This window comes from Ahaetulla prasina, chromosome 1 (genome assembly GCF_028640845.1).
Source record: "Ahaetulla prasina isolate Xishuangbanna chromosome 1, ASM2864084v1, whole genome shotgun sequence".
Lineage (NCBI taxonomy): Eukaryota > Metazoa > Chordata > Lepidosauria > Squamata > Colubridae > Ahaetulla > Ahaetulla prasina.
In genome coordinates this window covers 352,136,718-352,164,119 of record NC_080539.1, presented here as the reverse complement: position 1 = coordinate 352,164,119, position 27,402 = coordinate 352,136,718, and the positions used below count along the sequence as shown (strand labels likewise).

Here is a 27,402-nt window from a genome sequence, read left to right as displayed (position 1 = left end):
TCAATGCAACCAGCAAACCATTCAGTCTAAACCAGAAAACCACTAGCAATCATTTGTATAATGTTTTTCCTTTAAGCATACATATGTCACTTGCTACACACATTCCATAACTGCTTTTTTCAAAAGGCAATTGGCCTTTGCTTTTCCTTGAAGACATTTCACTTCTCAAACAAGAAGCTTCTTCAGTTCTAACTGAACAGTGGAGGATGGAAGGATTTATATTCCTTGCAGTCATCTGGTCGTTGGCACTCTTTCAGAGAGTCGTTGAGCCCACTTGGAGGTTTATCTGTGCCCTCAGAGTCACCTGAATATTGCAAATGGGTGTGGAACTTTCTTGGAAATGCTGAAAGAACTAAACAGGAGATTGGCGCTGTCTGTTGAGAGAGGGCTGTTCAATCTTACTGCAGATGACCTCTTTGACTCCTCTTTCAAACCAGCGGTCCTCTCTGTCCAAAACGTGGACTTTGCTGTCTTCAAAAGAGTGGCCTTCGCATAATTCTAATTTACATCTTGTCCCTATTAATATAATAAGTCTGCTTCTTTCTGTGATTTCCAGGCAATTTTGTTACAAATCTAATTTCATCAACACTGCATGTAAAAAGCACAATTTAGGTATCAGGCTCGACATATAACTCAGTCTTAACTCAAAAGTATTTATTATAAAAACAAGAGGCTTCTGCATGCCTGACATTTTTTAATAGTTACATTTTACAGCCTTTTCAAAAACAGAGGGCCTCTTGATCTTCGGAAAGCTTGAATGTTTGCTCCATTAGTTGTGACAAGACTTTCATGTTAGCCCGCCCTCCCCTCAAGAAAAAAAAAACATACTTACTGTCAAAAGTCTGTCAGCAGTTGGCCTCTTCTTTGGATTTTTTGTAAGTGCTACTTTGACAAAATTATGGAATGTTGATGACCTGTAAAGCAAATGAAAGGTGTAATTTTTATAAAATTGGTAGTTAACACAGAACCAATGTATAATGGACTAAATAATAGTTTCAAACAGACATAAATGGAAGTAGCAAGTATGGTCTTCCCCAGCTGGTTAACCATTTTCAGCATTCCATTTCATATTCTTGCTCCAGTTATGTCTCATTCCTCAGGATAAAAGATTTTTCTTTGGTATTTTAACCCATCTCAATTTTCGGGTAGTCCACTCACAAAAAAGGAACACTACTCAAGACTCACCATTTTGTTTTTTCTTTTAGCTTTGGAGGTTGAAAGTTACTTTTGGACATTAGAAAGAGAGCCCTGAAAACAAGAAGTAGGCACGTTTAGAAAATAAATTTTTCCTGGTACAGTAATCCTCTTCCCTTGCACAGTTACAATGGAGAGGACTGTCCTGTCTTAACTACAGACCTCATGGGATGAAGGTCAAACATGGGTGGTTGCAACTCTCCAAGCTCAATTGCTGTTATGCCCACAGCCCAGATGTCACAGAGTTGGTTGTAGCCGCCGTTCTTTTCTACAGCTGCCACTTCTGGAGCCATCCTGAACAAGAGAAATAATACTACATATTAGAGAGCAAGAACAGGTCAATCCTTCTCTAATAATCTAGACCAGGGGTGTCAAACTCGATTTCACTGAGGATCACATCAGGGTTGTGTTTGACCCTGGGAGGCCCAGGGTGGGTGTGGCCAGCTCAATGTCACTCGTGTCAGGGGTGCCTGTAGGGGCCTGAGTGCTCTGTCAGTGAAAACAGGCTCCTGAGCTCCGTTTTTGGCTGCCACGCCTCCTGCAACCCTCTGCCAGCAAAAACAGAGCTTGGGAGGACCAATGTGACCCTCCCTACCTCCTTTTTCTCTGGCAGAAGCACCGTGAGCCAGTTCTTCACTGTTTCCAGGGCGGCCCCCATGTACCAACTCTAAGTACCCTGCAGGCCAGATCCGGGCCCTGAATTTGACACCCCTGACCTAGATTCACTGGGCAGCACATTATGAGTATATGTAGCCTGATACATATAAAACAGCCTACATTTTTCTTACAACCCATCAAAGCCAAATGAACCTGCCCTGCATCTTGGCTTGCCATTGTTATGTCCCTGGTTTCTTAAATCCAGCCAGCTAAAAGCAGGTTTCTCAAGTTCCGAGTGAGCTGATGTGAGACATTTTTTACTTCATGGGTCACAAGCTGTGCAGGCCTGAACTTAATGCTGTTTATATTGATTCAACACTCATGGAACTTGAGGAATGTACTGAAAGTTTTGACAGACATCATTCTGGAGACAATCTCAAGTTTCAAGATATGACAATCTGGCCCATTCAAAAGCACACAAGATCAGCTGTTCCATAAATAAAGACTTTCTGCAAGCAAATTCAAACTTACTTCTGTTATCATGAAGACTATATCAGATTTATATACTGTATGTATATACTGTTTATAGTAAGGTAGAATCCTCACATTCCACAAAACAGTATTACAACTTGTTCGCTAGACTGACTGTAAATCTATACATCGATGTTTGTATTCCAAAACTCATTTTTAGCTGTTTCTTTTGCTCTATCAGCAGCCTATGCATGTGAACAGTGCTGTGTATGAAATGAAATTCATAGCTCTCTGCTATACTAAAACGTATTTCCTGGATTGTGAAAATTATTGCACCTGAAATCCATGTGTTTTTGTTTCCATGTTACCCTGCTTGCATGACCAGAAACTCTTGGTGGACCCAAAGCTGTGTTTAGCAGAAGATACTCCACATAGAGACTGCCTATCCAACAATGATGTAGAAGGATATAATAGTCTACAAACTGCTGTTTTCAACATGGTGTAAACCTTAGCTGAACAATTCTATTTCAGATTCTTTATAGCACAGTCAGGAAACCCTGGTTCAAGGTCAGTGGCCCTAGTTTAAATAATCCCAAGGAATTTATTACCAGTAAGGGGTGCCAATAAATGACTTCCTCTTTGCGATGGTGGCTGTTATTTTTGCTGCTACGCCAAAGTCAGCTGCAGAAGGAAAAAATTGAAGACATTTTTAGATGTTGCCTTCCTTTTCATGCATATACCCAAGAAAATATTTAGATCTTTGTTCTCATCAGGGATATACGAATGTCAGATCCTTCAAGTAAATAGATATTATTTATGGGTTAATCTAGAGCTAATGCCAAAAATAAGAACTTAACTTTACTGATTCTGCTACAAAAATCAATCTTAGTAAGTAAATGAATGGAAATAGAGTTACAGACATTTAGTACTATGGGACATAGCAGAATTGAAGCAAGTTCTGCTAAAACAGTGTAGTGCCCATACAAGCACCTGCCACATTTTGTCACAACTTGGTGCAATGCTTAGTAAACAGGTATTAAGCATATTTGCTGCATTAAGGACAGTCTGTGAGCTCCAAGAAAAATAACAATGAGTCCCAATGCCTTAAATTTCTTAAGCCTTAGCTATACATGGAATATAGCTAAATTTCTCTCATCTTTTTTCTTACTTCCAGAACAGCACAACATCTCATACATAGTTTTCCATTACCACTACAAGCATTTTGGAGCTTGAATTCAGACTGTTGTGAGAGAAAGTCTTGGCATGGAAAAAAGATCATGTGGCTACTGAGAGTCAGTATTATTTAATTATGTTAATGGAACATAATCATCAATCAAAGCCTTGCTCATCACATGATTTTGCTGCAAGGTTCTCAATTATAAATTGAGAGGCAGGTCTTGACTTAAATTTACCATCCATCAAGGTTTCTAGATGGGTAACACTACCCTGTTACTGTATTTTGTTCTGCCTTGTAAAATGGAAAAAAGATATAAATTGGGGAACTGAACTAATATTCTAGGATTCCCCTTTACGACCAGAATTCATTACCAAGATTCATGGCAGCTATGAAGTAATAAAAAGGGTGATTCTGAATATATTCAAATATATATGTTTTCTTTTACTACTAAATAACAAAAGCCCTACTCCTATGCATCTGTGAGCAGGAGATGTAAACATCAGGTGGTTCAGCTAATACATGAAATGGAGATCTGCCACCTTCCTTTTTAAGGAAATAAACATCCTTAAGATTAAGGAGTATAATGAAACTATAGTTTCCCAAAATTCGGTCCCAATACAATTCTACAGATTTATAAATAGAAATAAGATTTTCTTTAAAACTTTATAAATCCCGTTATCTCATATATAAGAGAGTTCTAAAATTCTTCATTAAAGTAAAGAAGAAAACTACTAAACCAATGATTAAAAGCTTTTACAAGTCAAGAGCTTTTACAGTGATCGATATTTGGCTAGATTTAACCATTATTGCTTTTTATGAGGTTTTTATCTTCCTGCTATTGTATTTGAAGTTGTATTTATTATGCCCTGAATTTGTTATATTTCACTATTTTTATTGCAATGATCTACTTGTTTACCAAATTTTGTTTTTAAGGACTGTATATTTTATATTTTTATATTGTATATTGTAAGCCATTTTTGTTGATTAATTTTTTTTTCTGGATTATGATTATAATATTTCAATAGAAACTCTAGAACCGTGATGGTGAACCTATGGCATGCGTACCACAGATGGTATGTGGAACCATATCCATATGTGGAACCGTTGCCCTACTCAGCTCAAGCGCGCATGCATGCGCCGGCCAGTTGATTTTCGGCTGGCCCCGTCCACGATGCCCATCCCCTCCCAGGAGTCTCCATGCAGCCCATTTTGGATGCCAGATAAGTACAGGGCTCACGCAGAGGTTTGGGAGGGGTTTTTTGGCCAGGGGTGGGGGAGGCTGTTTTTGCCCTCCCCAGGCTCCAAGAAAGCCTCTAGAGCCCGGGTGTGTAAAAAACAAGCCTACTGGGCCCACCGGAAGTCAGGAAACTGTCTGTTTACGGCCTCCGGAGGGCCTCTGGTAGGGTGGGGGAGGTGATTTTCACCCTCACCAGGCTACAAGAAAGCCTCTGGAGCCTGGGAAGGGTGAAAAATGGGCCTACTGGGCCCACCGGAAGTTGGGAAATGGGCCATTTTTGGCCTCTGGAGGCTTCAGGTAGGGGCACAGAGTTGTGCATGCATGCGTGGGGAGCGCGGGAGGGGGGTCATATACACATGCGTGGGGAGCAGAGGGCATTGAATTATGGGTGTGAGCACGCACATGTGCGACCCCGTCTCTGTGCTCCCCTCATTTTTGGCACGCAACAGCAAAAAAGTTAGCCATCGCTGCTCTAGAAACATAAGATTTTCCTGTTTGCAAGACAGTCTTATACTCTACCATAAAAGGGTTGATTGTTCAGCAGCCTTGTTTTTCCTCCTTATCTTATGTAAGAGAGACTTACACAACTCACCTTCCTCCTTTTCTCTAATTAACTACATTCTTTAAACAAATGAAATCTTTAATAAGATTGTGGGACTGCCATTTTAAGGCTAGAGAAAGGTTGTGTCGGGCTCCAACGAATGCCCTAATTAATTGTTTTGAAGATGTCATAGGTATTAGCCAAATTGGTGTCCTCCAGAAACTTAAATTATCTCTTATAAGCCGATGTGGCCAATGGTCAGGAGTTGTAAGAGACATAGTAAAAAATATAGAGTTGCAATGCAACTCTATATGTAATATATGATAGAAGATTATGGAAGCCATTATGAAATTATATGCATTATTATGTATATATTATATATGCTTATATATGATATATTATGTATTTCATGAACTATGAATTATAATTATTATATTACAGAAAGCTATATGGGAGCCACTTTGGTGTAGTGGTTAAGGCATTAGGAGACCAAGAGTTCTACTCCCACCTTAGGCACAAAACCAGCAAAGTGACCTTGGACCAGTCTCTTTCTTCCAGCCCTAGGAAGGAGGCAATGGGAAACCACTTCTGAAAAACCTTGTCAAGAACACTATAGGAACTTGTCCAGGACGTCTCTAAGAATCAGACATGATTGAATGGAAGGAAAAGAAAGAAAGAAAAGCTAAGTCACCCACCTAGCTTGATGTCTCCGTGGTCAGTCAAGAGAATATTTGCACCCTAAAATACAAAAAAGTTTTCAAGAGTCTAGGTTATTTACTATCCTGAAGAAACTATGTTAGAATAAATGTAGGGAAATGGTGGTCATCTAGGTGTTGATAAACTACAATTCCTAACAATCTACAGGAGCAATAATAAAGGGTACTGGACACGTTCTCCAACATTTGAATCATAGATCTCTCACTACTGGGCCACAAGTAAAGATCTTTCCTAGAGTCACATACCTTAATGTCCCGATGCATTTTGCCTTTCATGTGTAAATAAGCAAGTCCCTGAAAAAAAAATCAGAAAAAGAAACAGTTAGTATAAGGATATAATTTCTATTCTATTAAAAAAAATATCTATACTATCTGTACAATAAGGCAGGATGATGATTTAAATATGTGTACTGCCAAATCTCTTGGCAACTTAAAACAAAATCTAAAGTATGAATTTTAATATTTAATAACCTTAGGAATAAACTGTAATTTCATGCCTTCAGATAATGGTGGTAGTATAATTGCTATCATTGCCAGTAATATGGACATTACTGGTAGGGTGTGCTGAAACTCTTTTTCAACATATGTAGAAGGCAGCAGGTTTACAGAATGCAGAATTACAGAGTTGGAACTGACTTTGGAGGTCATGTAGTCCAATCCCCTGCTCAAGTAGAAGACCATATACCATTCCAGACAAATGGCTGTCCAAACTCTTTTTAAAAGCTTCCAGTAATGAAGCACCCACAACACAAACAGTTCCACAGATTAATTGGTTTGATAAAGGGAAAAGACAAATTAAATAACTGTAAAGGTTAGTGAAAAAGGCTATAGAAGAAACTCAAGGAAAAGAGTTATCCTAAATTGGTATTAATAAAATATGCAATGCTTTTGATAAGAAAGAAAGGATTTGATGTTGAGAACAATCGCACTAATAACACTGGCCCCAAAATAAAAATAATTAAAACTTATTTGCTTAGAAAAATGTGGCACAGTATGATTATTTGGAAATTAGCCATTATAGATTCTTGGGTAGGAAGAAATTGTTCCAGCCAAGTGTTTTTGAGTAAGTGGTTGCTATCCCTGCTAATTATTAGCATAAGAAATGTCCACATGGTAACATAAAAGCTCCAGCTGTATATTTGTTGCAGATAACTTGTTACAATAAGTTCTGAATATTGTTTCACTAAGTGCCAAAACTTCATGTTAAATATAGTCCTTAATACAATTGATGTACAGGTAGTCTTTTGTCTACCTAAAATTCTCTCTGCCAAAATCCAAACAGGATTTTCAGCTCCTGAGCAGGGAGATACTTCTGCCCAACCTGCGCTGAGCTTGCCAGGGGCTTCCCTTTCCCCAGGTAAAGGTTCCCCTCACACATATGTGCTAGTCGTTCCCGACTCTAGGGGGCGTTGTTCATCTCTGTTTCAAAGCTGAAGAGCCAGCACTGTCCAAAGACATCTCTGTGGTCATGTGGCCGGCATGACTAAAGGCCAAAGGCGCACAGAAAGCTGTTACCTTCCCACAAAAGGTCATCCCTATTTTTTCTACTTGCATTTTTTACGTGCTTTTGAACTGCTAGGTTGGCAGAAACTGGGACAAGTTAACGGGAGCTCAAACCATTATGTGGCACTAGGGATTCGAACCACTGAACTGCCGACCTTTTGATTGACAAGCTCAGCGTCTTAGCCACTGAGCCACTGCATCCCCAAAGCACCTCCTAGTTCATAATGTACCTAACTATTCTGCCTCTCTGCCTTACCTATGGTAACATGGTTTCAACCATAAAATTTTCACATTCTTTTCAGATGAACGTCTTTTAACTGGAATTTCTAGAAACTGAAACTATACCAATCCTGTGTAGTTAATATGCAAAAAACACAGAAATATTAAGTCTTATCCTCGGTCTTATGACTTTATCTCTGTTGTTCCCTCATTTCGCTGTTAAGCAGCGATTACAGAATTAATTTAAGGTATCAGTTTAGAAGCTACTATTTGCTTTGAGATGCACAGAGATACTTTAATCGACATATGCAAAACATCTGTTTTGCTGTCAATAAACACAGAGCAATAGCTGACTGAGCATGAACTGTACTCCCCCACCCCAGTTTAAATCACAGCTTGGGCCAAAGAAGCGACTTTGTGACCTGAGGCAATTCATTACCTGCAATGTCTCTCTGCAAACATATGCAATCTGTAACTCTGACAGAGGGCCCGTTACTGAAAGGAAAAGCAAATTTACAAATGCTGAAATACGCAGCAGCAGATTCTTGATTAAATTAAATTTAACTAAAGCATCAAACAAGCCAAAGAACCAACCCCACATTACTGTAATGGATATGGTGCACTAAGAAATAAAAAAATTACAAAAGATTAGGCCACAAATTCATCTAAATATAGCACTCAAATTTTCAGAATGGCATGCCACATGAATTTGGATGCACATACAGCTGTAATAACATCCCTATTGTTTATCTCTGGTATCAAACAAATTGAAATGGACTGCTTTCATGATGATAAACTGTGTTCTCTTTGTTGTTGTTAGTTGTGAAGTCGTGTCCGACCCATCACGACCCCATGGACAATGTTCCTCCAGGCCTTCCTGTCCTCACCATCCTCTGGCGTCCATTTAAACTCACGCCTACTGCTTCAGTGACTCCATCCAGCCATCTCTGTCATCCCTTCTTCTTTTGCCCTCAATCTTTCCCAGCATTAAGCTCTTCTCCAGTCCTTCCTTCTCATTAGGTGCTTTCTCTAACCCTATCTGTACCCTGAGATCTTCCCACAGGCATTTTCATGTGCCAAGCAGATAACTGCTTTGGGTAGATTATTTTCTGTAATGCTATCCCAAATTATAGAAACCTTCCCCAGAAATACATGTTGTTATCTGCCTCTCTATGTTTAGGTCTCAAACTAGAATTACAGTGGCAAATAATAACTAATTTTTTGTCATTTGTTTGTTGGTTTTGCAGTTGCTGAGTCTGGCTATGTATAACTATTACTTAGGGTGACAGGTAAGCATCAGCTGGAAGCATTTCCAAACAATTGAGAGGGTTGCTGTTAAGACTGATGCAAATTGTGATTATTAAATAACTGTATTAAAAAAAACATCAATGCATTATCTATGATTCAGATCAATCCTCTGGTTAACACTGTCAGTTTGACCATGAGAAAGTGTGGTTAACTAAAAATAAAAACGGATGCCTCCATTCTCTGTCTTGTGATATTACCAGAGGATACAGTGTAATTATTACAAGAGTTTAAATCTAACACATCTGGAAGTAAAAATGAAAACTGAAAACTGAATTATGATTTTGTTTAGAACAAAACTTCTGTGCCTTGTTTTCTTTATCATAGCACAGATTGGCAGCCTGTGCCATATGGCTCAAGAGCACCAGGTAATCTATAGTACCAGCCTGTTATAATATAGTTTATATTAATTCCAGTCAACTGATGAAAAAAACCCAAATTACATCATATTAAAGCTTGCTTTTCCAATTGGATAACTATTTGTCACTTCTACAAGGATTCTACCTAAACACTTGTTTGCTTTTTTTGACTGATTCTTGAATCTATCAAGTTTTGAGGATGCCTCTGCCTTTCTTACATCGTTATTGCTCTGGAACTTGACTGCTGCATGTCTTATTCCCTGGCCACCAATTTCTCAGTCTTAATTGTCTGAACACAAATCTACAGCAGGCCTGGGATCAAATAATTAATTTGTTCAAAAGAAAACCAAATAAAAGCAATTTCTCTCAATTCAGAAAGGTTCTTGCCTGTTTGTCTAGATCAGTGTTTCTCAACCATGACAAATTTAAGACACAGGGATTTCAACTAATCTACGCTATCTATGCTGGCTGGGGAATTCTGGGAGTTGAAGTCCCCGTGTCTTAAGCTTGCCAAGATTGAGAAACACTGGTCTAGCAAACCTCTTGCTCACCACAGGGGCTTCATAATAGGCAACCACTTTCATGATCAATAGGAAATAACGTTGTTATATATTTTATTTTTTTACACTAAAATTGTCATGAATACAAAATGGAGGAAAATAGGGAAGAAGGAGGACACAATAAAGGTAACACAATAAATAAAATCCTCAGATACCATGGTAAATGTCTTGAAGGGACCCTCCTCCACAGTATTCCATACAAATCCATAGCTTCTCATGGCTAAAAAATAAAGCAGAAATGATCAGAATCAATATTCTAAAACAATCCAAACTGAACAACCTGCAGCTACCATTCAATTTATTGTTCAGACTGTAGGCCACAAGAATTTCCATTTACAAAACAACAGCAACTGAGCAGCTTTTAAATGTGGAATGCTGTTGTTTCTCACCTATCCTTAAAGCTAAGAGCAGACCGGGGCTTTTCAATTATCAGATGCCCTAAAAATGCGTGCTTGAAATGAGATCAACTCTAGTGAAGGATAAAGTTCAATGAAATGCTGCATTCCGGTGAACTGGAAAACAGATCACTTTTGAGTTCAGTGGAAAAGTTCATTGTTATGTCATCATAGACAAAGAAAAGCTTCCACACCTACCAATAAAGCTTTAGTAAACTGCATTTTGCAACTGAGAGCTAAATTCCCAAACCACAGCTTCCAGGTATATTTGCAGATGAATTTGGTTACCTCCAGGAAGTTAGCATGGAAAATAATTCAGGCCAAGATAAAAAGCAAGGGGTGTTACCTGAGATAGCTTCCGAAGTATGCTACTATGTTACAGTGTTTGCATTCTTTAACCATATAGATTTCTTGCTGTATCAATGAGAAATCATCTCCTGGGGGAAAAAAAGATTGTGCAAATTATTATGACAGGTTTTGCAATTTGGAAAGGGATCTTAGTTCATTACTTCAATGTGGTGATTAACTGAATCTGCATCAATTGCATGTAACAATAGTTTGGGGGTAAAAGGTAAAGTAAAGGTTTTACCTGTCCAGTCATTTCTAACTGTAAGGGGCTGTGCTCATCTCTGTTTCTTAGCCAAGGGAGCCGCATTGTCCAAAGACATTTCCATAGTCTTGTGGCCAGCATGACTATATGCCAAGCCACATGGAATGTTGTTACCTTCCCACCAAAGCAGTACCTATTTATCTACTCTCATTTGCATGCTTTTGAACTGCTGGGAGAGCAAGAGTTTTGGGGATATGGGATACACCAACACATTATTTGCTTTTAACTGTGGATACAATTTGTAGTGGCAACTGTCCTGGAAGATGCATTCTTTCTTCTCAATTGAGAAAAACTGAAACCTTAAAACACTTTACATCTAACTGTCTTAAAACTGGCAGGATTTACTAGTGATATGTCTACTATGTTTGCAAATTCCATTCAATCCTGCCTCCTCCACTCCCACCCTATTCCCAAATCTCATTTCAGACAGTTGAGGAAACATTAAAGAGATAGGAAAAGGAAACAGGGGATTTGAATCTGAAGAGAAACTTCAATCAGACTCAAGACTCGAGAGGAATATTTTTTCTGACCACAACACTATGCAAAGTTTTTTTTGACTGTACAGTACTGTAAAGCTGGTAAATGGTTTCAATATCAAATTAAATATGAGAGGAAATAAAAGATATTGCTGTCAAGTTCCAGGAGAGGCATAAAAGGTGAAGAAATTACTCAATTTGTAACCACTAAAAATGGATGAAGTATCACAGTTTAATTAAGTTGATTAAAAACACAAGGAAATTTTTACAGTACCACATCAAAACACCATGTTCCACAAATTAAAGAATTTTCCCCACATCAACAACCAATGATTTACTTTGTCTGAGTTTCTACTCTATAACTGACAGAAATCTTTTGAATTGGGTGGCCCATGAATGTGTGCAATCAATCACTCGATCAATCAGTATCAATCTGCAGTCTGTTACCTGACATTTGTCACCATGATGCCACATTATAGTATTTATGCCAGAGGTATATCCATATTTTAACATGTACATTTAGTCATAGTAATGAAATTGAATGATAGCTTATATATTACAAAGGTTCCTTACCATGTGTCATTATCTCATAACATAATAACAGAGTTGGAAGGGACCTTGGAGGTTTTCTAGTCCAACCCCCTGCCCAGGCAGGAAACCCTACACCATTTCAGACAAATCTCCATTATAGAAGCCTCATAAAAGAGGAAAGGAAAACTTTATTTGAAAAAAAAAACAAGTTATAGTAATCCCTCCAAAGATGCAGATGCAAGTAGCTGCACCAGCAGCTTTGCCCATTTTCATAAATTTAATAGTCTCAGCAATTTATTGGAACAATAATAGTGCCACAAATTCAACCATCTGACCTTAAGAAACTCTTTAAGAAATATTCAGAAGCTAATTTGTTCCTTAGAACAAATCATTAGAAGCTGTCGAATCAAGCTAATATTACTGAATATAAACATAGTTTTATCAAATTACACTCATTATACCCGTTGTCATGATGGTCCTGAACTGTACAAACAACACTATATTGTCACTCTAAAACCAATAGTTTCCCCATTTTTCTGCCCCTTTACTTCTTCATTGCAACATAATGACATTAAATAAAATGCACCCATGAATGACTAAGTTCCAGTCTAGCAGAAACAAAATGCAAAAAAAGACTAAATCAGTAGCTGTGATTGTTTACAGAACACTATCAGTGTACAAATTACCTTAGAATATTTACAACTGCAAGAACCTTCCCAGCAATTCTATGAAGCCAGAGCATTTACAGGCGCCAGAAAGGATTTCTGCCCATCTGGCTAGTTCAGCTAGATGAGTTTTAGTAGCACATTGAAGGTGTGTAGAACAGTGGTGGCTTTCAATTTTTTTTACTACCAGTTCTGTGGGCATGGCTTGGTGGGCGTGGCAGGGGAAGGATACTGTAAAATCTCCATTCCCACCCCACTCCAGGGGAAGGTTACTGCAAAATCCCCATTCCCTCCCTATCAGCTGGGACTTGGGAGGCAGGGAATAGATGGTGGCGGGGCCAGTCAGAATTTTACTACCGGTTCTCTGAACTACTCAAAATTTCTGCTACCGGTTCTCCAGAACTGGTCAGAACCTGCTGAAGCCCGCCTCTGCTGCAGAGGCAAGTATACACACTTCTCTGGGACCATGTGTCGCCTGGGGAGGAGGAATACTGCTGTAACCTGTCCCAGCAAAAGAAATAGGTCAGCTGGTGGGAAACACCATAGACAACAACATACATAAGTAAGAATATTAGAAGAACTAGAACCTATAAGCAAACAGAGATTGAAGCAGAGGGGCACCCCAGAACAAGGACACTCGTCCACGGTTATTGGGGGAAAGGTGAGGGGTTCAAAATGATCCCAGTGCAGGTATGTGAAAAGGAAACTGGCTCATGTGAAAAGAAGAGAAAGAAACAGCACAAAACAAGAGCCTGAAAAAGCAACAAAGCACACATGTAAGATCCTTAACCAAAAATTCCCAAAGCACATTGCCTAATCAATGTGAATTGTATTCCATTTTACATCAAAACATAACGCACTCCGTGCATCATTTTACTGCTTTTCCAATCTTCATCGTGACTGCTTTTCCTCTAACTGAGAGCAAAAAAGGCCAGCAACCCTGCATGCCTAAGTGACTGGAAAAATGCACACAAGCCCCAAAGGACTGGAAACATCTTATGAAGCCTGCTGGTTGCAATTCCTTTGGTCTTTTATGATAAAATAGCCTGGATATGCAGAACCATTCCAATTTTCAAACTGGTTGCATCCAGTGAACTTCCTCAGGGAAAGATTAAACGAGACTAGGAGGACTGGTGGAGGGAAGATATCTTTGATGATTTGCCATGCTGTGAAAGAGATCACTTCTAGCTTCCTTAAATTCCGTGATTCCTCTGGTATTCAAAGAAGACTCAAGAAAAGGCTTCACTCTCACTCTCACCCAGAGTTTTGAATAAGGCTGAAGTGCTGTCTCACAGGATAAGCTCTTGTGTCACAGCAGCAAAATATATGCCTTCAGTGGTGAAATCCTCTGTGGATCATCACCGGTTCGCTGCCCACAATGTGCTGTGCCAAATGTGCGCTGTGCGCACATGCATGGCACGCACCAAACACGCATTTCGCACAGAAAAAGAAGACTTCACTAGGTAAGTAGAACAGCGAGGGGGCGAACAGCTGTGCCGTACGATTTAGCTTCGCTAGAAAGCAGGATTTCCTGCTTTCTAGCGAATATAAATCGTGCGGCACAGCTGATTGTCGGAAATACCAGTTTGGACAAACCGGTAATTTTTTAACTACCGGTTCAATCGAACTGGTAGCTTTTTTAAACTACTGGTTTGCCTGAACCAGTAGCTTTTTAACTACTGGTTCGCCTGAATCAGTAGCTTTTTTAAACTACTGGTTCGCCTGAATCGGTAGCTTTTTAACTACCGATTTGACTGAATTGGTAGCTTTTCTTTTTTTTAACTACCGGTTTGCCCAAACCACTAGTTTTTATCACTACTGGTTTGCCCAAATGGGACTGAACCAGTAGCATTTCACCCCCTGTATGCCTTGCACAAAGAAAGTCCTAGGTTCAAATCCTGCTATTTTCAATTGAAAGAAATGGCACCATAACAAACATATTAGTACATAATGAGTCACTAGTACAGTTGGCTTTGAAAGGGAATTAGAAAATTAACAGAGAATGCAATTGTCAATGGCTGCTAATCATGATGTCTTGTATTTTTTGGCATTTTTTAAAAGCAAAATTTAAGAGAGGGCTTTTATTGTTCTGTTTGCTGGTCTCTCGTCTGACTAGCTACTGAAGAAACAGGAGTCTGGACCAAAAACGCCCTTGGTCTAACTTAGCATTAGTTCCTCTCATATTCTTAGGATGAGGTAATGGGACAATAAGATTTTCGCCTATGTTTGTGGTAGGCTGCTTTTAAGGATACATTAAAAGATTATACAGTTAAAAGATTATACAGTTTATGACAATCTCTTCTTTTAAGGCTTTTCAAAGCAAGCCATAGGCAATTTTTTCCAAGATAATCTTTAGAAAAAGATGCTTGGTTGGAGGTAAAGGTTTGTCCATATGAAATCTTGCAAAGAATGCTGAAATTTCACAACATTTTTGGATTCTCACTCAAGTTCTGAGTATCCCCTTCATTTTGCTTATTGGTTGTCTTGAGATGTGCTGGACTACACACATATCATTACCCATTTAAATTAGGGAAGACCATTGTACACAGTGGTGCACCAAACAATTTATGCAGTGTTGCAAGACATAGCTTCCCTCCATTCCTGGTTGCCTTAATTCAAAAAAGAAACAGATCCCTCTATCCAGCTGGCTGGCTGCCCCCATTAAGCTAACAGTCATGGGAAGCTGTCCCGACTTCTGTTTTTCACCCATTATAAATGCCTTCTCTAGCTAAATAGTTGGACAAATCAAGAACTCCAGAGAGCAAGTATTGAAAACAGCTTCTAAGCCTGTGCTAAGTGAGAACAGCAAATTATATTATTGGCTATCAACGTGCTTATCACCCCACAACAACACACAAGGATAGAGTGGGGGTAGCAATGGAGGAGCTCCTAGCTATTGTACACCACACAACCACAAGTTCATCAGTGGTCATAATAGGGTCTTGCCCAGGGCCACCCAAACAGTGTCCGTGCATATTTGCCAGGAAGGAATAAATAACAAATTCCAATCAGCATACACATCACTTTTTTTGAAGATAGAATTCAAAAGTCTAGAGCTCTCAAATGCAAAATAAACAGCTGATCCTTGAAAATTGGAATTGTTTGCTACTTCTGACTTTCCCAATTTATACTACTCTTTTTCCCCTGTTAAACAAAGCAAAGTGTACAGTGATAAGCAATGATCCTTAATTTTTCATATATACAGATAGGATCTGAGACATCTGTAATTAACCACGGAGAAGACCTTGGGGTCAACTTGGCAACTTTAACTTTAACTGTATGGACTTCAACTTCCATGCTGGTTAGGGAATTCTTGGAGATGGAAGTCCACATATCGTAAATTTGCCAAATTTAAAAAACAACGACATAGACTAAATGTACAGCAGCTGGGAGAAAAGCAAATGCTGTGCCAAAGAATATTACAAAAAGGGATTAAAAATGAAACTGGCAACAATGCCACCTTTATACATATTTGTGGTATGGTAGGTCTGCATGTAGAATACTGTATAAAGTTGTAATCTAACTGAAAAATGATATAATACCACAGAAGAGCAAACAGAAGAGAGCAACTAAAATAATCAGGGAGCTTGATCACTTTTCCCCATCAGAAAAGATTAGAATGTTTGAGATTTTTTTTTTTACAGGTAATCCTCGACTTACAACAGTTTATTTAGTGACTGTTCAAAGTTACAACGGCATTGAAAAAAGTGACATGATTGTTTTTCACACTTACGACAGTTGTAGCATCCCCGTAGTCACATGATCAAAATGCAAACACTTGACAACTGACTCATATGGTTGCAGTGTCATGGGATCGTGTGATCACTTTATGCAACCTTCTCACAAGTCAAGTGAATGGGGAAGCCAGATTTACTAAGCAACTGTGGCAAGAATGTTGTTAAAAAGAGGCAAAATTCACTTAACAACTGTCTTGCTTAGCAAAATAATTTTTCACGAATGTAGGTGAATATATGCGTCCCGGGATTCTGCAAAAACATTTTTTGGCCTCAACTGTGGTCGTAAGTCTAGGATGGGTGAACCGGTCGCAGCGGGGCGGGAGGCTCTGCCCACCCGCCCAGACATCATCAAAAATGCTCTGTGCGTCCACAGAAGCGCCATGTGCTTACGAAGCGAGCAAGCGCGCCCATGCGCTACCGATAGCGAACCAGTACCACCGGGATTTGAAACCCACTACTGCTCAAAATCATGCATTTCAAATAAATAAGTACTACTCTCTTTTTCAGCCCAAAGGTATGAAAAGTGGGAGCTCTGTTTAAACTATGGCTTCCTCCCTCACCTTTCTACAGTATGTGGTCTCTTCTTGTGTATGAAACTCTGTAAAATTCTGCATACTTTGACAGTACCTTATAAATAACCCAGAGGGGAAACGATACTACCATGTCAGCTTTGCTATTATGCAGACTTTCTTTTTAAAGTATGAGGTGCTGTGGGAGGATAGGAGGCCCAGGTCTGACTGGAAGCCACAAACCCTGAAGTGGAAGTTGTAAATCCCACATCTGTGCAAGAGAACAAGCTGTCGCTGATGGTTAATGCAGATAAGATGGCCCAACCACATGCATAGACTCCGTTGAGGCTCTCACCGCATTACATTTCCTACACTTGTATCTGAGGAACCTACCCTTTAGCTCAGTCCCAGCCAACAAATAAACTGGCTGAGAATCGGCTCTGGAAACTCATAAATGGCAGACATGGATCTAAAGCCAAACACAAAGCCCAACTATCAGATAGCAGGCTACTAAAATGACAGCAAGCCATTAAAATGAGTTGTTAGAGGGAAGACAGGACAGTATGGCAATCTCCAGGCCTTACTTTGATTTCACTCTTTATCACTGGAAAAAATTGCACAGCATTTTTGCTGTAAAACCAGCCTTATTCTCTAAGAAATGCAGCTTAAGATCTTGAGAATGTCTAAACAAAAAAGTGGGAAGATGCAACACTGCTCTTTTTTTATGGTGGAAAGACTGCTCATCACAATGTCTAGAGCAGGGGTCTCCAACCTTGGCCACTTTAAGACTTGTGAATTCTGAATTCCCAGAATTCCTCAGCCAGTTTTGTTGGGTGAAGAATTCTGGGAGTTGAAGTCCACAAGTCTTAAAGTGGCCAAGGTTGGAGACCCCTGGTCTAGAGGACAGGAGAGTAGGGCTTGCTTGAGCAGGATAGCACTCAAAAGGAGCTACCTTACTCAAATTTGTTTACTAGTGGCCGGCCTGTCCTCACATTTCTTGAGAAGAATCAATTATTCTTGGTTTTCCCCCCCTGTAGCATACATTATAAGATTCTGATAATGAATGTTACGATTGCTACTGATAAGTAGAAGGCATTAGGTGATTGGTCAGTGCCGCCTGTTGGTCAGTAGCAATGATAGCAACTTACAGAAGCTATAGGTATACCTTCCGTTTTGCTATATGCTCTCATACTAGATAAATTTTTGTGATATAGTACAAACAAACGATAGTAAAAAGGAAGGCATATTTATATAGATTCCTGCAGGAAGACCTCCCTTCCTACAAATTACTGACACAAAGGCCAAGACAACTCTATGCACTCTACAAGCATCACATGTGAGTTCAAATCCCATTAAAGGATCAAACATAGTATCTAATATGGAAGATATCGATCCCTGGAGACAACAGTTGTGTGATATTTCCTACTGGCCAATAGCTACTATAACAATATCTGTGAAACTATATAAAAGTTGTTATAAGGGAGGAAGTCTTGAGGCTTCCAGGGCAGCATCAGGCCCAGCAGCTTTATAGTCTGAGGGTTCATTAAGAAGAAGAAAAAATAACCACTGTTATTGTGCATGATATTAGTGGAAATGGAGTAGAACAGATTCTTGTACAATTCTTTTTGGAGAAAGAGCAATTAATCAAATGCAAGCTATCAAGGAGGCAGCCAAATCCCATCCCCCAGAGTCTGGAGATTAAACAGTGAGACTGGAGACACTTTCCTGCTTCTTTAGCAAAGAGAAGGAGGAAAGCAAAACTCCCTACCCCTCCATGCAGCCAGACCATTCAGAGAAAAGTTATTTTCATTATGATTGCAGCAGGGGTGGGGAAGAGTTATATTCCCTATTGCTGCAATCCCATTTCATATTGATTCCTCAATTATGACTCTTTACGATACTGGTAGACCTTGACTTATGACTGTAATGAATCCTGCTCATTACTGTCATAAGTCATGAGGTTCATAAAGCAGGGCACCGTATGACACGCCCTATTTTATAAACTTTTTTTGCAATGGTTGTTAACTGAAGGTAGCAGTTGTAAAGCAAGGCCATTGTTCGCTATAGACCATTATGCTGAAAACCAGAAGTAAATACCGGTTTTAGGCAAAATCATTGTAAAACATGATACTGTGAACCACAGGACACTGCAAACAGCTTAAATGCAAGCCAGTTGCAGGCCCGTTGCAATGGTGACAATCCGTTGTATATTTGCTGGTCCCTAGTGACCAGTTGTAAGTTGAGGGCTACATGTAGTTAAGAACATGCACTTCCTTGGTACATTAGATGCAAAGTGTCTTTACCACGTTCATGGCAGCCCTGAGATCTGAAACAAGCACTGCTGAATAGAATAGAATAGAATAGAATTTATTGGCCAAGTGTGATTGGACACACAAGGAATTTGTCTTGGTGCATATGCTCTCAGTGTACATAAAAGAAAAGATACGTTCATCAAGGTACAACATTTACAACACAATTGATGATCAATATATCAATATAAATCATAAAGCACTCAATGCTTTATGAAATGAGCACTCAAGTGATAGACAAAGAATGAAAGGCCACAGGCAGGTCAAGAGATGAAAACAACTTTCAGAAACAAACTTTACAGTAACATTGTTATGCATAAGTCATGCTCATCTCTGACAGCTGTGAATGATGTATGTCTTTCCTGAGCTCTGTAATCAAAATCTCAACCTGCATAATGCAAAAATTGAAAAAGAATTGGCTGACAGGTTTTTCAAAATGGGTATGTGTCACGCGTGGAATTTTGGCAACCTGACAGACACTAAGATGAAGCCTGAAGCTTTTGGAACAGAAAGAAGTGCTCCACTGTAGTTGTGTGTTGTGGTTATATGTATGTTCAGACACACATCGATATGCTGATAAAGAAGAAAAAAAATGTTTGCCTGACAAAATTATAAGAATGTATAGAATGTCTGAACAGAAAATAAAATGAGAGGGGATATAGCCACCAAATTACCTTACTGAGGAACACAAAAGATAACCTTCTGTACCAAATTCAACTTCAATTTGCTCAGAGAGATATATCTCAACTCTCGTTCAGTTTCTGATTTTTTCTCTCTGCTTCATGCATTTCTTAGATTTATACCCCAGCTTTCCTCCAAAAGCATAAGGCAAACACGCTATACATAACTCTATCTTGTTCAATCAATCTCTCTCACTCCCAATCACTCTCCTGAAATAGTGACTGGCTTAAAGCCATCCAGTGAACCTCTGTTGCTAATGGAAGATTTGAACTTGGGTCTCTCTGGTCCTCAGATATTATGCCAGTGGAAAACCACAGGTGGAAGAAACTACTTGGTAATGGTTACCAAAATATATTTTCAGTTCATATTTTAAGAAAATATTAGACAAACTCAAACTGGCTCTGCCTTAACTTCCTGGAGTATAAGAAGGGAAAGGAAAACACAATTAAGCTTTCCAGATTCTGCTGCTAGAGCCTACTTCAATAAAATAGATCTCTAGTCATTCTTGAGGAATCTGTTTCCTGAACTGGACTGCTTCAAACACCATCAGTTTTTTTAATAAGCACTTTTTATAAACTATGCTCATTTTTACATATGTATTTCCAATATGTTATACATTTGCACACCTTTACCCAATACACATTTTTTTAAGCACACGTTTTCCTCATATCCAAAAAGACATTTCAATTTCCTATTTCTGAGTTACAAACCACATCAGTAACGTTTAAAAAAACTTGTTGTCATACAGGTTTGAGGAGTTGAAATTATGTCAGATTAAAACGCAAGCTAAAAAGATCTGACTTTTCTAAAGTTAAACCAGTGGTTTGTCAGCACAATTCTGTGTTTACCTAACAACTAAACCACATTATGGTTGGTTTGGCTGTCTCCACTGAATCCAAACTGTGACTCAGAACATAGCTCTGAAGGAGTCCTTTGGCTGCATTCTGTAATCAAAGCTTGTTATAGGCTAGTTACTCGATCCACAGTCTGATGTAGCCTCCTAATTCAGTGATTAATATTCTACCTAACTGTTAAGCATTTATTAGTACCCCAGAAACACAATGTGGAATTAAGGAGAGGCTATAAAACAGAATCCTTCGTACTTAAACAATGGTTTTCGCTCATGTTGTTTGCTGATAAAAATAAACAGGAAGTCTCAAGCAATACAAAGATTGGTGGGCTATCTGGCCTTGACAGCAGAGGGAGCTGTTGCTAAGGTGATTAACTTGATCTTTTACCAGACTTTCATCAGATTTGTTTCCCAACTGTTGTAGGTTCAATGCTAAAATAATATGTCATACAAACACTGTCAGCGTCAACTCAGGCAGAACCTTTTCCATTCCCACTTTAGGGCATTTCAGGCAAATGCACAAAGGTTTCATCTAGTCCTTCTACATGTAATACCTGGGCCCATCTTCTAAACATTTATTTATTTTATTTATTTATTTATTTGATTTTTATACCGCCCTTCTCCCAAAGGACTCAGGGCGGTGTACAGGCAAAAATAAAACAGATAATACAATATACAATTTAAAAAGCAGATTAAAAAACTTATTTTAAAATTAGCCTGATAGGTTAAAATATACTAGACTAAAAAACCCCATTTAAAATTAATTAATAAAAATTTAAAATTAATAAAATTCAATTCAAGCCAGCCCCGCGCGAATAAAAAGATGTGTCTTCAGTTCGCGACGGAAAGTCTGAAGGTCAGGTATTTGGCGTAAACCCGGGGGAAGCTCGTTCCAGAGTGTGGGAGCCCCCACAGAGAAGGACCTTCCCCTGGGGGCCGCCAGCCGACATTGTTTGGCGGACGGCACCCTGAGAAGTCCCTCTCTGTGAGAGCGTACGGGTCGGTGGGAGGCATGTGGTAACAGCAGGCGGTCCCGTAAGTACCCAGGCCCTAAGCCATGGAGCACTTTAAAGGTCATAACCAACACTTTAAAGTGCACTCGAAAGGCCACAGGTAGCCAGTGCAGTCTGCGCAGGAGCGGTGTTACGTGGGAGCTACGCGTAGCTCCTCTATCACCCGCAGCTGCATTCTGGACTAGCTGAAGCCTCCGAGTGCACTTCAAGGGGAGCCCCATGTAGAGAGCATTACAATAATCCAAGCGAGAGGTAACGAGCGCATGAGTGACTGTGCACAAGGCATCCCGATCAAGGAAGGGGCGCAACTGCCGAACCAGGCGAACCTGGTGGAAGGCCCTCCTGGAGACGGCCGTCAAATGATCTTCAAACGACAGCCGATCATCCAGGAGGACACCTAAGTTGCGCACCCTATCCTTTGGGGCCAGTAACTCGCCTCCAACAGTCAGCCGCGGCTGCAGCTGACTGAATCGGGATGCCGGCATCCACAGCCACTCCGTCTTGGAGGGATTAAGCTTGAGCCTGTTTCTCCCCATCCAGACCCGTACGGCTTCCAAACACCGGGACAGCACTTCAACAACTTCATTGGGGTGGCAACATCAATTTTAATCAGCCGCAGCTACTTAAAATAATTTTTATTCCAGTCAGCAGATGGCAATTGATTGTGCATGCAGCCTGGCAGCTACCCAACCCGTGAAGAATAGAAGCTGCTAGCAGAAGGACAAATCAGCAGGCCTGTTTGACAGCCCAGGAGTGGGTGGTATTTGGATCTAAAGCATCTTTGCTCCAGTTCTGAATACTGAGCACTTCTACGAGAAACTGTTTGACTTATAAAATACCCTCATCAGTCTCTGCTCAGTTCAGAAATACTAATTCAAGCATCACAAACAGACTAGATCCTACACCTCTGACTTAATCAGGGTTGTTTCATTCTCAAATTATTCTTATCATTAGGAAGTTCCCCCCCCCCCAACATTTAATCATAATCTGCCTAAGCTTCTCCCTCTGACAGTTCCATTTCATCTGGGCATTGAAAGAACCATGTATACACGAGTGCTATTCTTACTTCCTCATTTTTCCCCCTTTAATGTTGTGGCTTTGGGACAGTAAGACTAGGTACAGAAACTATTTTTCTTGCAGTTATTCTTTTTTTCAAAAAGCAAGCTGTTTCTGTTAGCCCCTTTGGCTGAATAATGAAGTAAAATTTTAGAGACTAAATATATAACAAATAAAATTTTGCAGACTAAATATATATAACAACCGTAAGAATAATGAAGTAATTTATCTCCCATTCAATCAGAATGATGATCCAAAATACTTTCTGAATTAACTGAAGGAGTCTGTCATCCCACTCAATCGGCACAGCTGCACGACATGGTTAATTGATTGGCACTCCAGCAAAGCCAAAACCCCAGCTAGTCTGCAACCTTGGGAAACATTTTCCCCAATGCACCTCTACATCAGGTGACACTCTTCCCTATGGTCCCCCAACCACTGCAAAACACGGTTTGTCTACCACACCCCCAGTCTCCCAATTCAAGTTGCACACTAGTCAGCAGGCTGCAAAACTAAAATGCTTCCAATCAAGAGTTAGTAAGGACAAACCAAAGGAAAGTAGCCAGGATTTACAGACTATTGAGAATGGTTTGTAAATTAAACAGATTATGATGTCACAAGGCTCCATATAAAATCAATAAGTCTATATGAATATGCCCAGCATTTGCCCCTAAGTCCATGTCACTCAGGAAGCCTAGTCTTGGAAATGGTGAACTAAGGGCAATGTTCTCAATGAGTCATTTTATGCAAGCAATCTGAAAAGAAAAAGTGTGAATAAGAAATGTAATGAATGTCTAAAAATAGGATTTTAATGCATTCAAGCTTGACTCATCCATTCATTAAAAATAATTTTACTAGAAAGTTTGATTTTACTAGATATTGATTATGGCATGAGATATATAATTAAAATGATAAATTTGGGGTTCATGTTTTTGATATAGATTTTGGTTTTAAAATATCTTTAAAATGGGAAGAGATGGAAAGACATACACAAATACAACTGCTGTAAAATTGTTATTCATCAAAAAGTGAACTCTCATGTTCTTAAAAGCAAAAATATAGAGATTGTTGTTTGATTGGGTGGTTGTTGCAATTTCTGATTGTTTATTTAGTGGTCCATGCTTCTTGAAAATTGAAAAACATTAATCCAGGTCTTAACTCATATTAACATCCAGATGTTGTACCCCAAAAAAGGAAACAAACTGAAATTGTTAAGTGTTCTGTATTACATTGGAAAGACATCTGATTTCCTTAAACTTTTTAAAATGTGAATGCAATGGACTGCAACTAGTAAGCCATGTTTTTTAAAAAAATCAGTCTAATCCAGCCATAATAGGTAGACAAAATAGAAGATAGTATTAAACAGGAATAGGAGGAACATGGGGTTTGCTCTCTGTTTAGCAAGTATTCAAGATTAATACGTCTCCAAAAATGTGGCATAGAACACTAGAAATGAAGAGGGGAGGGGCACATTTAATTCCTGTTGAAGTATCCTTGAAGTTTTGGTATCTGACCTTTGTTCAAAGACTGGCTGTTATCCCAGGGTTACTGCTGAAAGGGATAAACTAAAGAAAAGAGAGAACAGCTCAGGAATAAGAATTTGAAATAAGAATTTGATGAGCAGTATGATTAAGAAAACCAATTCAGTACCATTAGAAAATAGAGAAAAGCTTACCTTGTTCTAGTTTGATAATTTTAACTGCAGCCAACTCGCCATTGTGCACATTTCTGGCCTAGAGAAACAAAAATGAGAATGAGATGTAAGCCAACTACAGGATAGGCTTTTCTAGTGCAAGCCATATTACATAGAAAGCAAATATAATTCTTTCCTATTGATGCAGATGAGCTGAAATAGTTGATAGTTAAATTATACTTACCCATAATAATTTGCTATAATATTGGTTTGGATTATATATAACCTGACTCGTTTGCCTGTATAAATCTACTCACTGTATGGTTTAATGTTATGGGTGAAGCAGACCATTGTGGCTTGATCAATAAACCGTAATTTAAAAATCCTAGCTTAGTATTATCTGAACCAAATCTGTGTTTCCATATTTGATACCTTTTGCGGTAGCTGCAATATACCGTATTTTTCGGACTATAAGACGCTCTGGACTATAAGACGCACCTAGCTTTTGGGGAGGAAAAGAAGGGGAAAAAAACTGCCTCTGTCTCCCAGCATCCATTCAGTATTCATCTGGCCTGTTTACCACAGCCCATTTGCCACCACCGCCACCACTTATTTGCCACCGCCCATTCGGTGAGGCCCATTCGCCGCTGCCGCCCATTTGCCAAGGCCCATTTGCCTCCTCCTCCTCCTCCTTTGCCTGTTCGCCATGGCTCATTCGTCACCTCGGCCCATTCTAGAACAGCTGATCAGCACCGCACCAACCCCCCACCGCACTATTCAGAGTATAAGAGGCACAGACATTTCCACCCACCTTTTTGGGGGGAGGGAAAGTGTGTCTTATACTCTGAAAAATACGGTATTAGATTTTTGCCTCATGGACCTTTTGTAAATCATGCCGATCTGCACATTCCTGACAGATCTGTTTACTCATTTATAAGCTTTATAAATCACTCCACAGAATAGTATGCAATGTGTCAATGTCCTTATCATAAGACGAGGTAGAAAATGAAAAGATAGCCACAAAAAAAAAATGCTAGTTTTTTTCTGTGATCATCTCCAATATTTAAACAAATACTGCTTTTAACAGAATAACAAAATAACAGAGTTGTAAGGGACCTTGGAAATATTCAAGATAATTATTCTTTATTATTCATGTTATTTCTTTAAACAGATACTAGCTACTGTTGAATTTTTTTATAAATAAATAAGAGAAGATTGAAAGACTACAGGGTCCCTTTTTCTATAGGTTTGCACTTATTTGTTCTGGAAAATATTAAAAAACTACTGTTAAAAAGCTACCTGTTTACAAAGTATGCAGCAATTCATATTATGTTTATGTCATGACCAATGCTGTAAAGGTGGAGTTGCAATTAAAACTATCTTTTAAATATGGTTGCAAAATGGAGGGTGAACCACAAGTTGATGCATTTCCTTTTCTCAGACTCTGTTGGGAATTCCCCTTTCACTAAAAGTTAAGTATTGCATTAGTGACTGTAATTAAGACTAAGAACAATTTCATATATAGAAACATAGAAAATTGATGGTAGAAAAAAACCAAGTGGACTATCAAGTCTGCTCTTTGAGTTTTTATTTTGTTGTCTTTTTAAATGTATTTTTTAATTTGTTATTTGTTTTATTTTTACAATTTTTGTCATTGGATGATGGACATGTTTTAATCCCAAGCATGTTTGAACTCATATCTCGCTAAAATTTACGAGTCTTTGGCTTTTACAGTACATATGAACTGAAGTATTTTTGTTTACAAAGTGTTATATCTTAATGTGTTGAGTAAATCCAGTCACTTGAGGCAGCCCTTTTAAAAAGCATGGTTAGCCAGGTTTTTCTTACAGCCAAACCATGGATGGTTAAGATGAATAACAGATCATGCCAGAAAAACAGATCATGCCAGACTAATCTCATTGCATTCTTTGACAAAGTGACAAAATTAATGGACCAGAGGAATGCTGTAGATATAATTTACTTGGACTTCAGCAAAGCATTTGATAAACTAGGCCATAAAGTACTACTAGATAAAGTAGAAAAATGTGGGTTAGACAGCACCACCAGCAGATGGATTCATAACTGGCTGACCAACCGCACTCAACGTGTAGTCCTCAATGGAACTACATCCACATGGAGGGAACTATGCAGTGGAGTACCCCAAGGCTCTGTTTTAGGCCCAGTACTCTTCAACATCTTCATCAATGACTTGGACGAGGGGATAGATGGGGAACTCATCAGATTTGCAGATGACACCAAGCTGGCAGGAATAGCCAACACTCCAGAAGATAGGCTGAAGATACAGAAGGATCTTGACAGACTTGAACATTGGGCGCTAACTAACAAAATGAAATTCAACAGTGGAAAAAGTAAAGTTCTACATTTAGGCCAAAAAAACAAAATGCACAGGTACCAGATATGTGGTACCTTGCTCAATAGCAGTAACTGTGAGAGGGATCTTGGAATCCTAGTGGACAACCATTTAGATATGAGCCAGCAGTGTGCAGCAGCTGCCAAAAAAGCCAACACAGTTCTGGGCTGCAAATACAGAAGGACAGAATCAAGATCACGTGAAGTGTTAATACCACTTTATAATGCCTTGGTAAGGCCACACTTGGAATACTGCATTCAGTTTTGATTGCCACAATGTAAAAAAGATATTGAGACTCTAGAAAGAGTGCAGAGAAGAGCAACAAAGATGATTAGGGGACTGGAGGCTAGAACATATGAAGAACGGTTGCAGGAACTGGGTATGTTTAGTTTAATGAAAAGAAGGACTAGGGGAGACATGATAGCAGTCACTTTTTTCAGTGCTGCTGTAACTTCAAATAGCCACTAAATGAATGTTGTAAGTCGAGGACTACCTATAAAGGAGCATAGAGAGGATTTCTCTTCAATTTTTTGTTTCCACAGCCACCCAGAAGAAGAGGCTGGGATGGAAAACTGGCCTTATACCACCTAATGAGTTTCCCCAACTAGGATAAACCTGGGCATAACTCGCTCTAGCCCAGCATCTTCACAACCCAAACAAATCTCATTATGGTTTAGCCATAAGACA

The 27,402-nt window shown here is 39.2% G+C and overlaps 1 protein-coding gene across 3 annotated transcripts in view; it reads right to left on the bottom strand.

Moving 5' to 3' along the window:
- MAP4K5 (mitogen-activated protein kinase kinase kinase kinase 5) overlaps window positions 1-27,402 on the bottom strand; it is a 95,194-nt gene that overhangs the window by 34,834 nt on the left and 32,958 nt on the right. For all 3 annotated transcript variants that reach the window (XM_058163101.1, XM_058163099.1, XM_058163102.1), the window contains 10 exons: window positions 24,387-24,444; window positions 10,621-10,711; window positions 10,035-10,099; window positions 8,095-8,150; window positions 6,180-6,227; window positions 5,913-5,955; window positions 2,871-2,943; window positions 1,357-1,488; window positions 1,186-1,248; window positions 833-914 (listed from right to left, as the gene is read on the bottom strand). In XM_058163101.1, coding sequence (XP_058019084.1) covers window positions 833-914; window positions 1,186-1,248; window positions 1,357-1,488; window positions 2,871-2,943; window positions 5,913-5,955; window positions 6,180-6,227; window positions 8,095-8,150; window positions 10,035-10,099; window positions 10,621-10,711; window positions 24,387-24,444 — 711 coding nt within the window. The remainder of the gene's footprint in view (window positions 1-832; window positions 915-1,185; window positions 1,249-1,356; window positions 1,489-2,870; window positions 2,944-5,912; window positions 5,956-6,179; window positions 6,228-8,094; window positions 8,151-10,034; window positions 10,100-10,620; window positions 10,712-24,386; window positions 24,445-27,402) is intronic.